At 41.5% G+C, this 14,433-nt stretch overlaps 1 protein-coding gene across 8 annotated transcripts in view; it reads left to right on the top strand.

Annotated features, from left to right (window-relative positions):
• The window catches only part of LOC137375825 (histone-lysine N-methyltransferase NSD2-like), a 311,894-nt gene that overhangs the window by 164,105 nt on the left and 133,356 nt on the right, over positions 1–14,433 (top strand). For all 8 annotated transcript variants that reach the window (XR_010976069.1, XR_010976070.1, XM_068043335.1 and 5 more), the window contains 2 exons: positions 1,362–1,483; positions 12,102–12,189. Coding sequence is in view for 6 of the 8 variants with exons in the window: in XM_068043335.1 (XP_067899436.1) it covers positions 1,362–1,483; positions 12,102–12,189 (210 nt within the window). In the remaining 2 variants the exon portion in view is untranslated. The remainder of the gene's footprint in view (positions 1–1,361; positions 1,484–12,101; positions 12,190–14,433) is intronic.

Consider the following 14,433-nt stretch of genomic DNA (forward strand, 5'->3'; position numbering starts at 1 on the left):
TGTGGGGAGAGAAGCAGAATTACTTTCAGGTCTGTGAACTTGGACAAGTTAACTCTGCTTCTGTCTCCACAGATGCTGCTGGATTTCTGTAGGACTTTCTGCTTTGCTGCCGGATTTACAGCAGCCCCACTCTTCAACAGTCAGTTAAGTATTCTTTGACAGCTGTCAGGAAGCAGGTGCTGGGGTGCTTAAAATAGGGCCCCGGCACCTGCTGCACAACTGTCAAAAACTCTCACTGCGCCGAATGACCTGCCTCTCCCACGTAATATTGGGAGGGCGGCTCAGCGCCGTGATTCTAATGAGCCCCCACAATTAATGTCACGGGGCCTTGGCGGCGGCCAGCAAAAGCATCATGAACAAAAATTTCCTTTAACATAGCGATTTTTTAAAGTGCTTTACAGATTAGTTTTTCTGCATTTCACAAATTTCAGAGCCAAAAAGAAAAGTAATGAAGATGTTGCCCCTTGCAAATGAAGTGATGATCACTTTCATATCGGGGCATTTTCTGAGTGCTCTATAGAGTCGGGAACAAAAACAGCATCAAATTGATAAAAGGAGCGAAAAAATTTACACGGCTCTATGGTGGGAAATTTAGGAGAAGTGAGAGAAAAGTTTGAGTCAAAAGATGTTTCTTTTTAAAGAAGATTTTACAGCTAAGTGATGTAGAGCAGCTCAGAGAGGGAATTCTATATAATGAGGCACAGTGAAAATCCACATTGGTGCTATTTTCCTTTGTTTTCCTGATTTAGCAAAGGTGCCTGAAATGTGTAACCTTTCACTTTTTGTGGAAATGTTTCTGTGGGATGCACTAAGTGAATATTGGGTGTTGCAGTTGAAAAACCTCTTAGATTTTTCCTCTGGTTGTGTGACTCATCTTAGTTATCCCATATAGGGTATATTTTTGCAAGAAAGATAATCTACAGGTAGGTGATCTACATTTATAGAGGTCTTTGATGTACGATCCCTGCTAACATCAAAGCCAAGATGTTACGAAGTCAGTAAGGTTGTACTCCCAGCAGGGAGCTTTTTTAATGGCAACCTAAGTCACAGGACTGCCCCTTCGTGTCAAGTGACCTCCTCTCGGGTGAGATGCCGGGTCAAGAGCACAAGCTCTGAATTTACCCTGCTGTTTTCAGTGTAAATCAGAACTCCTAATAAAATATGATTTTTCCACATCCTGCTTTATTTTTGGATGATGAACTATCAAGAATCTAGCATGTTTCATCTAATTTTGTCACATTTTCAAGCTGGAAAACATGAAGAGTTAGATGATTTTTTTTGTACTATAAATTTTCAAGTGTCCCTCAATTTCAAGGTATTACAAAAAGTTATATAAAACTGTTCTATTCACTCTATTATAGAAAATTCTGAAGGAAAGCGCCAGAGAAAACCAACTAAGAAGCTGTTAGAATCAACAGAAGATTTTGATCAGCTTTTTATTCCAAAGAAGAAATTCAAACAAGACCTTCATCGCTCATTTAAGGCATGTGTTCTGACTTTTTAAAAATCATCTACTTTTCTTTAAATGTTTCACAAATTGAAAAAGATTTGGCAGTGGTGCAAAATTCTACAAGTTCCCAAGGCTCTTGCCATGAATTTTTGGACTCCTGTGAGACCAATCAAAATGTGTTTTTGTAATACATTTTTGCCATTAGGCAGAGAGTTATCATTTCCAAAACCCATGTCACACAGTAGCAAAAATACAGTACTACAGCATCACAATACTTTAGATTGTTGTACTGTAATGTTTATGTTAGCCCTGATCATATGATTTTCAGATAGGGATGCAGTTTACTCCCAGATGTTTAGAAACTGATGCAAATCTCACCCGAAGTGAGGTATGTTGTTAGTGTGCAATTTATTGTGATCAGTTTATTACCATAATTACCAGATTTGGATGTGTACAGGAGTATGTGGACAGTTAAAGGAAAGTGTTAGAACAGGAAAACAAAAATCTTTGCAGCCTTGGGAAAGGCTGAAAAGGCATTTGAACATGCTGGCAACATGTGCTAAGTTGAAGGGGAGAGGGCTAAGAAATGACAAGTTAAAAGCTAAAGAAAACCCAATGTACAGACATCAGTTTTCAGGCACGTGATCAAGCAGTCCAGGACCTGATCAATCCACTGTTTTCTGGCTGCTGAAGTAAAGATGGTACTACGTGAGGTGGTTGCAAGGGTACCATGCTCGGAAGTAGACAAAGGCTCATGAAAACCAATGTTGTAGGAGAAGCAAATGAAAAATTGCTTGAAAACTGTTGAATGAATTTTATGGCCTTCCAGGGAAAATGCACAGACAGCCGATTCCCAAGTAATCCTGGAACAATTTCATGTGCATTATCTTGATAACATTCTCTCTCTTCACCCCCCCCACCCCCCCCCCCCCACCCCGTCCATCCCACCACCACATAATTAAATATTTCAATTAAGCTGGGGTGTGAAATTTGAATATCATGCAAATATCTCTTAAGTTTCCACTATAAGCTAATTTGAATATTTGGCTCGAATTACAAACTCAGATGGGTCTCTTGGTGGGAAAGGAAATGTCAATGAAATTTAAAGAGATACAGACAATTAAAGGAGAGCAATACTGTGGAAGGACAAAAATTGAGCAAGCTTTTAAAGTTTAAAAAAAAACTCAATCTATTAGCCTTTGCCAAGGTGAAGGGGCAGAGATCGCCAAGTGTCAGACAAAAATAAATGTGTAGACATGGGTTCACAGACAAGTGATGGACCAGTCTCCTGTTTATGCTGCTGAAGTTAAGGTGGTGTTCCCGGGGTGGGTGCTCAACAAAGAGTGTTACTGTCTTTGCCACTCCTTGGCACCTTTCCACATAGGTCAACATTACAGCAGGTCTCCATGGCAGTGCAGCCAAATGTCTCACCACAGTGTCTACTTCTGCCAGCCCCCCTCATGTCCTTACAACAGATGACCCAGTTGGGCGTCTGCCTGTCTGTTGACCCTGTATCCTGAAATACACATGTCGTCATTATTCCCACAAAGCTATTCACAGGCCTGCAGAAATGATTGGTGGCTTCTTGGCAGGTGCAATCGATCATTTGTTACTCATTCATTAAATAATTATCCGATCATTTAATTTTGTCTGTTTACCCAGTTGATCAGGCAGTACTGGCTATTGGATGACCCTGAGATGACTACTTTTATGCAGTACATTGTCTCTGAAGGACCTTACAGAATAGCAGTTAGTTCGGCATTCTTATCTCGTGTTTGCACAGGGAGTCTGATGACACAGCCTGCTTTGGGCAGAGGACCATCCAATAACAGCAACTTTCTATCACAAGGGTCCCAGCCTTACCACCTCCAAAAAAGAAAGACTTGCTTTATATAGTGCCTTTCAAGACCACTGGACATCTCAAAGCATTTTACAGCTAATGAAGTACATTTGAAGTATACTGACTGTTGTAATGTAGGAAACACAACAACAAATTTGTGTACAGCAAGCTCCCACAACCAGCAATGTGGTAATGACCAGATAATCTATTTCTATGATGTTGATTGAGGGATAAATATTGGCCAGGACGCTCCATTGCTCTTCTTCGAAATGGTGACATGCGATCTTAATGTCCATGTGACAGAGCAGTTGTGGCCTGGGTTTAATGTCTCATCCAAAAGACAACAGCTCCAACAGTGCAGCACTACCTCTACACTGTAGTGTCGGCCTTGATTATTGTGCTGAAGTCTTGGAGTGGGAAATTGAGCCCACAACTTACCAATTACCATAGCTACAGGGCAGCGCAGCCAAATTTCAGGCCACAGTAAACAGTTACTGTCTCTGCTTCTGGCAGCCCCCTGGTGTCCTTACAACAGATGACACAGTTTGGTGCCTATCTGTTGACCTAAGCCCTGAAAGTTACAAGGCAGCAGGAGGAGGAGAGGCAGCAACTATCAGAGCCCCGAATGCCCAAGTTCTCAGACAAGTTAATTGGGGAGTGCTTCAACTGTCAGCCCGCCCATTCCCCATTCACCAACAGTCCCACAATCCTTATCACTGTTCTTACAATTACACCAACTGTCCAATTGACTTCATTCACTCCAAAGTTATGAATTTTGCCCTTTCACTTCATTACAAAGACAAATACCAATACCAAATTTAGATCCAAAAATAAATTTATTTAACAAATCATATCACCATTGACAAACACAAAAACAAATCACTTTTGTGCAAGTCCTTTTGTGCCCTCCTTTTCGTATCCTGGTGCCTCTCTGAGATGCTTCCCCAGTGGCTACAGCTAGGGATGTTGAAAGCTGCTTTGAGGATACTCCTAATGGCCTAGGAGGATGACCTCAAGCAACTATGAGTCCAGAGTGCCTGGTTGCAGACTGCAGAATTTCTGTATGGGCTAGAGCAGTCTGGACTGGCTGGATGAGTGGCACTGGCAGAGTGGCAGCTGGGGATGCAGACAAACTGTCATCCTGAGTGAGGACAGCAAGTTCCCCTCACTGGAAGACCTTTTCAACAGTGGTCCCAAAGCCAAGTTGGCAGCTGTCTCTTCCATGCTAGCAGTGTGAGCTGTCATAGTGTGCCCCTATGAGTGTCCATGACAACAGTGTCATAGAAGGTGTCAGTTGTTACTGATATTGCATGCTGCCTCCAGTTTTACTAAATGATGTGCTCAGTTAATGTCCTCCCCCCTGTGCATCCATTCTCAGGCGTGCTTTCTCGGCCTATATCTTTTATAAATATATATGTGTTAGATTATTTGTTTTATACTCACTCATTTTTTAAAATTTGCTTGTTAAAATCTAAAATTAAGTTTGATATTGTGATGCTCTGCCACTTTTGAAAGGCAGAAGAAAGTTCTTGTGATGGTACAAGATAAGTCCAGTAGCAAAAGCTGCTTGCAGAAAGGTTTTCTGTTTCTTGTGGGTTGGCACCTGAAACCTACCTAGATATCAGCACCAGTGAAGATTCTTTTTGAGACTTTTGGAAGCTAAAACTCATTTATGGGAGTAATATAAAAGGCTGCGTTTGCTGACAACGCAGCCACTAGGTGGCGCTGCACTGACACATGCGCAAATGCAGCCTGTTCAACTAAAACGTCAGTCAGCTGCCAGGACTAAAGATGGTGTTGCTCAAATAATCACACAAGGCAACGTAAACACAAAGCAGCGCACAATGGCCGGAGAGATCGGCTGGCTGGGGAATGGCCGGAGAGAGCGGGCGGGAGGGGGGGAATGGCCGGAGAGAGCGAGTGGGGGTGGGGGGGGAGAATTACCGTACAGCGCGGGCCAGGGGCTGGAGGAGAGCACACCCACCGCCGCCACCAAGGTCTTCGGCCGCTCCGACCCCCCTGCTCTCTCTCTCCCCCCCGCGCACTCTCACCTCTCCCCTCCCGGCTTCTCCCCCCACACCCGGCCTCTCCGCTTGCTGTCTCTCCCGCGTTATGTGATGACATCATCTGGGCATGCGTGAATCAGTCCTGGCAACTTACATTCTGATGTCATCCGCGCATGCGCCAACCGGTCCGGGCAATGCGGAACGCAGCGTACGTGCAGAGAGCAGGAGCCCGTTTGCGCATGTGCGCAGGTTGGCACAGTCGGGTGACATTCCCGCCGGCTGCGTTGTCAAGAATCACTTTGAATATAAAATGAAGAATCTGAGGAGTTCTGAGTACATGGTACAGGACAGACACAAAAACAATGCAGATCTTCACCCATTTTTCCGATCAGATTTGACTATATTTAATTTCTAGTTTTGATAGACCTGAGCTATGCTTGCTCCTGCTTAGTGGTTCCTACTACTACATACAATTAAAAACATTGTTTGTCCTTTATTTTCATCTTAACATGACACTGAAAGAAAAGACAACAGTAAATGAGGAAGAAACTGCAATTTAAAATTGAGAACTTGTGGCAGGAGTAGGGGTTATTTACAAAGATGCATCTATTTACCAATTTATATTGGTATCCCTCTGAATCAGTCCTGGGGTAAGACCTGTCTCTGAGGATCCAGAGCAAATATTCCAATACAGAGTTTGTATTCAAAATACAGTGGAGTTGTGCATTTTGATGTTATCTTGCCTTTATCAGGATGGTATGTTGCCTCCCTGGTGTCAGGGTCAAGGATGTCACAAAATGGCTGCAGGACATTCTTTCGGGGGAGGGTGAACAGCCAGAAGTCGTGGTCCACATTGGCACCAATGACATAGGTAGAAAGAGGGATGAGGTCCTGAAAGCAGAATTTAGGGACTTAGGATGGAGATTGAAAAGGCGGACATCTAAAGCAGTAATCTCAGGATTACTCCCAGTACCATGTGCTAGTCAGTATAGAAATAGGAAGATTGAGCGAATGAACACGTGGCTGGAAAATGGTGTAGGAGGGAGGGCTTTAGATTCCTGGGGCATTGGGTTCTGGGGCAGGCGGGACCTGTACCAGATGGACGGGTTACACCTTAACATAGCTGGGGCTATTATCCTCACAGGGAAATTTACTAGTGCTGTTGGGGAGGGTTTAAACTAGCTTGTCAAGTGGTTGGGAGCCTGTGAGGGAATTCAGATAGGAGAGAAACAAAGCTGGTTATGGGAAGTAGAAAAACTGTGAATGAAAGTGGTAAGCAGCAGAAACAAATGCTAGAACCAACCAGAGTCAAAATACAGAATAGTGTTAAAAAGACAGAATTAAAGGTACTCTATCTGAATGCACACACCATTCGCAACAAGATCGGTGAGTTGATGGCGCAAGTAGAAGTAAATGGGTATGATTTAATTGCCATTATGGAGACGTGGCTGCAGGGTGACCAAGACTGGAAACTGAATATTAAGGGATATTTGACATTTAGGAAGGAAAGGGAAAAGGAGGTGGCAGTGCTGATAATAAGGGATAGGATCAGTGTATTAGTGAGAGAGGATCTTCGATCGGATGAATAGGGTGTGGAATCTGTTTGGGTGGAGCTAAGAACCAGCATGGGACAACAATTATTGGTAGGAGTTGATAGGTAAATTGGCCATTGTAAATTGCCCCTAATGTAGGTCGGGAATATGGGATTAATGTAGGAGGGGATGTGGTAGGGAATATGGAATTAATGTAGGATTAGTATAAATGGGTGGTTGATGGTCGGCACAGACTTGGTGGGTCGAAGGGCCTGTTTCAGTGCTGTATCTCTCTATGACTATGAGTGGTTTACAGGCCACCAAACAGTAGTGGTAATGTAGGGCATGGTATAAATCAAGAAATTAAAAGTGCACGTCGAAAAGGCGATGCAGTAATCCTGGGCGAATTCAATCTACATATACACTGGGTAAATCTAATGAGCACCATTGCTGTGGAAGAAGAATTCCTGGAATGTGTCCAAGATGGTTTTCTGGAGCAATATGTTGAGGAACCAACTAGGGAATAGGCTATTTTGGATCTAGTATTATGCAATGAGAAAGGGCTAATTAATAATCCGGTGATAAAAGAACCTTCAGGGAAAAGTGACCATAGTATGATAGAATTTTCTATTAAGTTTGAAAAAGATGTAGTTCAATCCGAAACTAGGGTCTTAAATGTAAACAAGGGCAATTATGAAGATATGAGGAGCAAGTTAGCCATGGTGGTTTGGAAAAATACATTAAAAGGTTTGACGGTAGATAGGCAATGGCTAGTATTTAAGAATTAATGCATGGTTTTCAAAAGACATACATTCCTTTAAGGCAAAAGAACCCAATAGGGAAAGCAAGTCAGCCATGGCTAACAAAGGAAGTTGAAGATAATATTAGATCAAAGGAAGAGGCTTATAAAGTTGCCAAAAAAGTCGTAAGGCAGAGGATTGGGAGAATTTTAGAATCCAGCAAAGGAGGACCAAGAAATTGATAAAGAATGAGAGCGTAGAATATGAATGTAAACTAGCAAGAAGTAAATACGATTGTAAAAACCTCTAAAGGTATGTAAAAAGGAAAAAATTAGCAAGACAAATGTGGGTCCATTACAGGCAGAGACAGGAGAATTTATAATGGGAAATAGAGGAATGGCAGAGAAGTTAAATAATTACTTTGTGTCTGTCTTCACGGAGGAAGATACAAGAAGTCTCCCTGAAATAATTGAGATCCAAGGGTCCAGTGAGAATGAGGAACTGAAAGAAATTAGGATTAGTAAAAAAGTAGTATTGGAGAAATTAATGGGACTGAAAGTTGACAAATTCTGGGACCCAATGATCTTCACCCTAGAGTGTTGAAAGAGATGGCTGCAGAGACAGTGGATGCATTGGTGATCATCTTTCAAAATTCTGTAAATCCTGCAATGGTGCCTGCAGATTGGAAGGTTGCAAATGTAACCCCACTGTTTAAGAAAGGAAGGAGAGAGAAAACGGGGAACTACAGGCCTGTTAGCCCGACGTCAGTAGTAGGGAAAATACTGGAATCTATTTTAAAGGATGTGATTACTGGACACTTAGAAAATAATGGTCTGATTGGGCAGAGTCAACATGGATTTATGAAGGGGAAATCATGTTTGACAAACTTGTTAGAGATTTTTGAGAATGTTACTAGAACTGTGGATAAGGAGGAACCAGTGGATGTGGTGTATTTGGACTTTCAGAAGGCTTTTGATAAAGTCCAACATAGGAGGTTAGTAAGCAAAATTAAAGCGCATGGGATTGGGGGTAATATACTAGCATGGATTGAGGATTGGGTAACAGGCAGAAAACAGAGAGTAGGAATAAATGGGTCATTCTCAGGTTGGCAGAGTGTGACCAGTGGGGTACCGCAGAGAGTAGGAATACTTGGGCCCCAGCTGTTCACAATCTATATCAATGATTTGGATGTGGGAACCAATTGTAATATTTCCAAGTTTGCATATGACACAAAACTAGGTGGAAATGTGAGTTGTGAGGAGGATGCAAAGAGGCTTCAAGGGGATTTGGACAGGCTGAGTGGGCAAGAACATGGCAGATGAAATATAATGTGAATGTGTGAGGTTATCCACTTTGGTAGGAGGAATAGAGGTGCAAAGTATTTCTTAAATCTTGAGAGATTGGAAAGTATTGATGTCCAGAGGGACCTGGGTGTCCTTGTTCATAAGTCACTGAAAGCTAGCATTCAGGTGTTGCAAGCAATTAGGAAGGCAAACAGTATGTTAGCCTTTATCACAAGAGGATTTGAGTACAGGAGCAAAGCAGTCTTGCTTTAATTGTATTGAGCCTTGGTGAGGCCGCACCTGGAATATTGTGTGCAGTTCTGGTCCCCTTGCCTGAGGAAGGATATACTTGCCATAGAGAGGGTGCAGCAGAGGTTCACCAGACTGATTCCTGGGATGGTGAGATTGTCCTATGAGGAGAGATTGAGGAGACTGGGCCTGTATTCTCTGGAGTTTAGAAGAATGAGAGGCGATCTCATAGAAACATACAAAATTCTTAAAGGGATAAGCAGGGTAGATGCAGAAAGGATGTTTCCCCTGGCTGTGGTGTCTAGAACCAGGGGACACAATCTTAGAATAAAGGGCAAGCCATTTAGGACTGAGATGGGAGAAACTTCTTCACTCAGAGGGTGGTGAATCTTTGGAATTCTCTGCCCCAGAGGGTGGTGGAAGCTCAGTCACTGAGTAAGTTCGAGACAGAGATCGATAGATTTCTAGTTGCTGATGGCATGAAGGGATATGGTGATAGTGTGGGAATATGGTGATATGGTGTTGAGGTAGACGATCAGCCATGATCTAGAATGGTGGAGCAGGCTCGAAGGGCTGAATCACCTACTCCTGCTCCTAGGTTCTTATATTCCTCTGTTGACCACAATGGCCACAAATTTTTTATCTCTGTTGAACCTTTAAAGGTTTGAATGCACTTTGATGAATTCAAGTCTGAATTTCACACATTCCATTTATTTAACAGTACCAGGTGCTGGGAAATGTTGATTATTGCTAAAATATGTCTTTTGTTGACAGACAGAATATTACATAATATATAAGGAACCCATTTAGGAACAGATTTTGATATAGGCTCTCTCTTATTGAGTTATGGCATACAGTCACAGTTCATAATACTGCTGTTACCTCAGCTCTTCTGCCAGTGAATCCCTTATCCATACATTTAGGTAAGGATAGTAGAAAGGCCCAAAAAGAAAATAGTTCAAGCTGCTTCCACACACCAGCAGTCACTTATCATTGTGACCTTCCCTACTGAAGGTAGAAATAGCCAGTGGAGGGTCATAATCAGTGATTTTTTTTTTTTTCTTTCTTCCTCCCCCCCAATCACAGCATCAGCCAGTTTTTAAATTATTTCAGGGTTTTTGTTGCCACCATCCAACCCAGAAGTTCATTTCATATGTTGATTGCTTTGTGTGAAATAGAATTTGATAACATTAATCCTAAATTTTATTTATTTAGAGATACAGCACTGAAACAGGCCCTTCAGCCCACAAAGTCTGTACCGACCAACAATCACCCATTTATACTAATCCTACATTAATCCCATATTCCCTACTACATCCCCACCATTCTCCTACCTACACTAGGGGCAATTTACAACGGCCAATTTACCTATCAACCTGCAAGTCTTTGACTGTGGGAGGAAACCGGAGCACCCGGCTGAAACCCACGCAGTCACAGGGAGAACTTGAAAACTCCACACAGGCAGTACCCAGAACTGAACCCAGGTCGCTGGAGCTGTGAGGCTGCGGTGCTAACCACTGCGCCACTGTGCTGCCCATAACTTTCCTTATGTTAGTTTAATTCTACCCCTTTTTGCCCTACTGTGCTTGTTAAATCTGAAGTGATACTCTGAATTTACTTCCTCTGTATACTGTCTTCTATCACATATTTCTAAAAGCTCACCTATCTGATGTATTCTTTCAAAGTTGAAAAGCCTCTTGTTTCTCCAGTCTTTCCTCACAACTCATTCCTCTGGCAGAAAGGATCAGTCTCGTGACTTGCCTAAAGTAGTACTCGGCGTGGGATCTGCTGAGGATGCTAAAGGAGTTTAATCATGACTTCTGACTTATAGGACAGGATTTTCGCCCTGATAATGGAAAATGGAAAATCTTGTCCATACTCTGGTTTTGCCTATGTCACAAGCTTTTTTTTTTGCTGCTTTCTGATGCGTAGTAATTGGACATCTTGAGCAGCAAGTTAAGAAACTTGTGGGTGCAGGAAAAGTATTAGGAGTAACATTGATCACTTCAAATCCTGAATCATTTTGTCTCTCTTGTTTTTCCTGTGAAAACAAGTTCAATTCTGTGAGTGTTTTCATGACTTTAACTTTCATGCTTTTTCCTGTACCCTTTAATAATGTGAATCTAAGCAGATTATTTAACTCAGGTTGTGATTGCCACCAAATAACGCTAGATATCAGATATATTTTTTCTTCTATATAGAATAATAGATATGTGGAATAACAAAAGTAGTTAAAGCTGTGTCAATTAACTCATTAAAGAATTGGCCAACTGTTTGTGAAAAGCTAAATGGATAGAATTGATGCTGATCATCAATACTGAGGAAACATGATGCTTCATACCTTGCTGCGGCCATTGCCAACTGTCCTGTTAGTCGAACTGGGTACCCCAGTCCTAACTCATGTCTAGCTTTACCCTTGCAACCCAGAGCCATTCTTACATTTTCTCTTACTTTGATACCCTGCACTTTGTAGAATTGCTCTTGCAAAGGATAATTAAAATGTATTCTACCTTTGTCTGACTAACTGACCCATTCCTGTTGGATTCCTCTGGCCTTTCCTCTCAATCTAACCAAGTAATCTCTAATTCTGTTTAAGAATATACACTGCTAGGTTCTTTCACTGTGCAGGTAAGTACGACGCTCTGTTCCTTTTTATTTTGGACTGTAACCTGCACTATACTTCAGCTGGATTGCTTTTACTCAAACTTTGTAACTAGAACAAGAGGATGATATCAGGTCCAAATCAACTTGCTTCAAATCTACAGCTTTCGGTCGAAGTTGAATAGATGCAAGCAACTTCAGTCTAACATCCAAGTGGAAGATCCTTTTGCTTAAATGAGGTTTGTCTCTGGGTCGGATGGGCACTTTATTGCTCATGTCAAAGTAAATTGAACCTTAATTGAGGCTGGTTTGAGGATTCCTATAGCCAACTACTTACTGTTGGAATTTGATGGTGTTACTAAGTTCTCTGAGGCTGAATTGATATTATTTCTCATTACAGCCCTCCCTACAGTCTGAAGCCAGACGTGTAAAGAAGCTTCAAACCACAGTAACTGGTCCTGTGCCACAGTCTGTCAAGTCCCATTCCGGTAAGCTATAGTGATCACACTGCATCTAACAGTAGTAAATTGATGTGTAGTGGTTTTCAAGAATTAAAAATAAAGTTCCTTTTGTGTACTGCAAAAGTTTTAGCATGTTATTCTACTAGCATAGACCTTTTGTTTTGTTCTTTCTCCATTCCGGCAGCCTACATATATTGCACGAGTAATCCAAGGGTCTACAGGAAAAATCAGTGAAGATAATAGTCCCTTCAAAATATTTTTAATGACTTGGTTAGCTGAGTGATCTCCCCTCCTTGTGTCAGAGGCATTTATGCATAATTTGTAATCATTACTATCCGATGGTTGAGGAATATCCTTGCGATGAAGTTCTCTTTATGTTTACAAAAAGGATGCTTTCTTACTTTCTGTAGTAAATTTTGAGGAATAAGTTCCCACATGATGGAAGGATTCCTCTGTAACTTGGACCTTACAATGAACAAAACTCTCTAAAAGAAGTACAAAATACTCTGCCCCAACTTATTTAAGTACTATATCTGGGAATTTGACTGGTCACAATCGATGCCAAGGATGCTTATATCAATGTCACAATTTGCCCCAATTATTGGAAGTTTGAGGTTCTGTGTCCATGGAAGGAACTACAGTCTGATAATACTTCCCTTCGCCTTCACATAGTGCCTTGTTGGGGTCAACACAAATGTGCTCTGTCTGCATCTGTCAAGGTCTCTGGCTTCTTTAACAGAGCTCTCAGTTGGACATGACAGAACTTGATCTTGTTTATAGGCATTCACTTAAGGATCACTTTGAGAATTCTCTCCCTTACCAACAGTCTCACTCTCCAGAGTAAAGAATTCACTCACCTCCCCCTGAAAGAAAGCTGCATATTTCTGATGAATCCAACATTACTTGCCCTTTGCTGATGGTAGCAGCCATTTATGTGATAACAGATGAGGATTATTTATGACTTATGTTTTCAGAAATCTCTGAATCACTCCCAATTATCAGCTGGGTGGGACACCCTAAACGATATTTTTTTCAGGTTACAACTATTGCCAAAATACTCGCAGCCTGGTTGGCCCTGTTAGATTTTTGGCATCTGGTCCATGCAAATCTGCTCATCTCTTAGCTGACAACAGTCAACTGAATAAATTGAAATTTGTTAATTGTACTAGTGTTAAAAGGCTGGTAACCATTAATGTTGGAACTGCTCTTTTAATTCAACAGTTAGGCAATGTAGAGAACATATAGCAAATCTCCTAAATCAGTTCCGAAGAAGGGTCACTGACCCGAAACGTTAACTCTGCTTCTCTTTCCACAGATGCTGCCAGACCTGCTGAGTGAATCCAGCATTTCTTGTTTTTGTGTCCTAAATCAGTTGATGGTTCACCTATTTGATCCATTCAGGGATATCACAAATGATTTTCTGGAATGGGATTATCCTGATTGAATATATTTATGATGTTGAATTAAATACAGTTTGTGTTACTGCTTCAAAACTAGAGTAAGACACGCGTGGTAGCTTGATAGCCTGTCATTATTGATGTAGATATAAATTTCCATATATGTTCTCTCCAATTTCTCTACAGTATTTAGAATTGAAGATGTTAATCATCTGATACTACATATTGACCTTAGAGCTCAACGTTTTCTTTGTTTCTGGTACAATATCTGAGCAGAGGTAATCTTGTCCACTTGGTGATTAAAAGGGAGAATTGCTGGCAATAGGGCCTATGCTCTCTCTGTAGATACTTCAATGATATGTGGGAAATCTCCATAAATAACATTTATAAATACTAATGGGAGGAAATTTGCCTGATGGTATTCTATTGTGTCCTTTGTCATGCTTTGGGTTTTCTTTAATATTTCTAACCCTACGTTTAAAACCATATCTCACCAGAAAAAAATGTTGCAGTGTGTTCATAATTGTTCTCAGAATGATTCACTTGAGGAATTCTGACTTACATGCAGTTTCATGAAGGAAATGGTTACCATCTTGGCTACAGGTATTGAGGCTGCACAACTTGCACTGAAACAGTGTCTTTAATGTAGAACATCCCAAGGTGTTTCACAGAGGAGAAAAGGAGCAGGGGCTGAGCTTCTACCAAAGAGTGAGTAGAAGTGGCCAAGAGTGATTAAAGAGATGTACTTTGAGAAGAGTCTCAAAGTTGGGCAATGACTGTAACTGAAGGTTGAGTGAAGAGGGGGTGCATAGGAAGACAGAGGATGTGGGAAGAGACACAAGGCTGGAGGATATTGCAGAGAGAAAATGAAGCA

This window comes from Heterodontus francisci, chromosome 12, assembly GCF_036365525.1.
Source record: "Heterodontus francisci isolate sHetFra1 chromosome 12, sHetFra1.hap1, whole genome shotgun sequence".
Lineage (NCBI taxonomy): Eukaryota > Metazoa > Chordata > Chondrichthyes > Heterodontiformes > Heterodontidae > Heterodontus > Heterodontus francisci.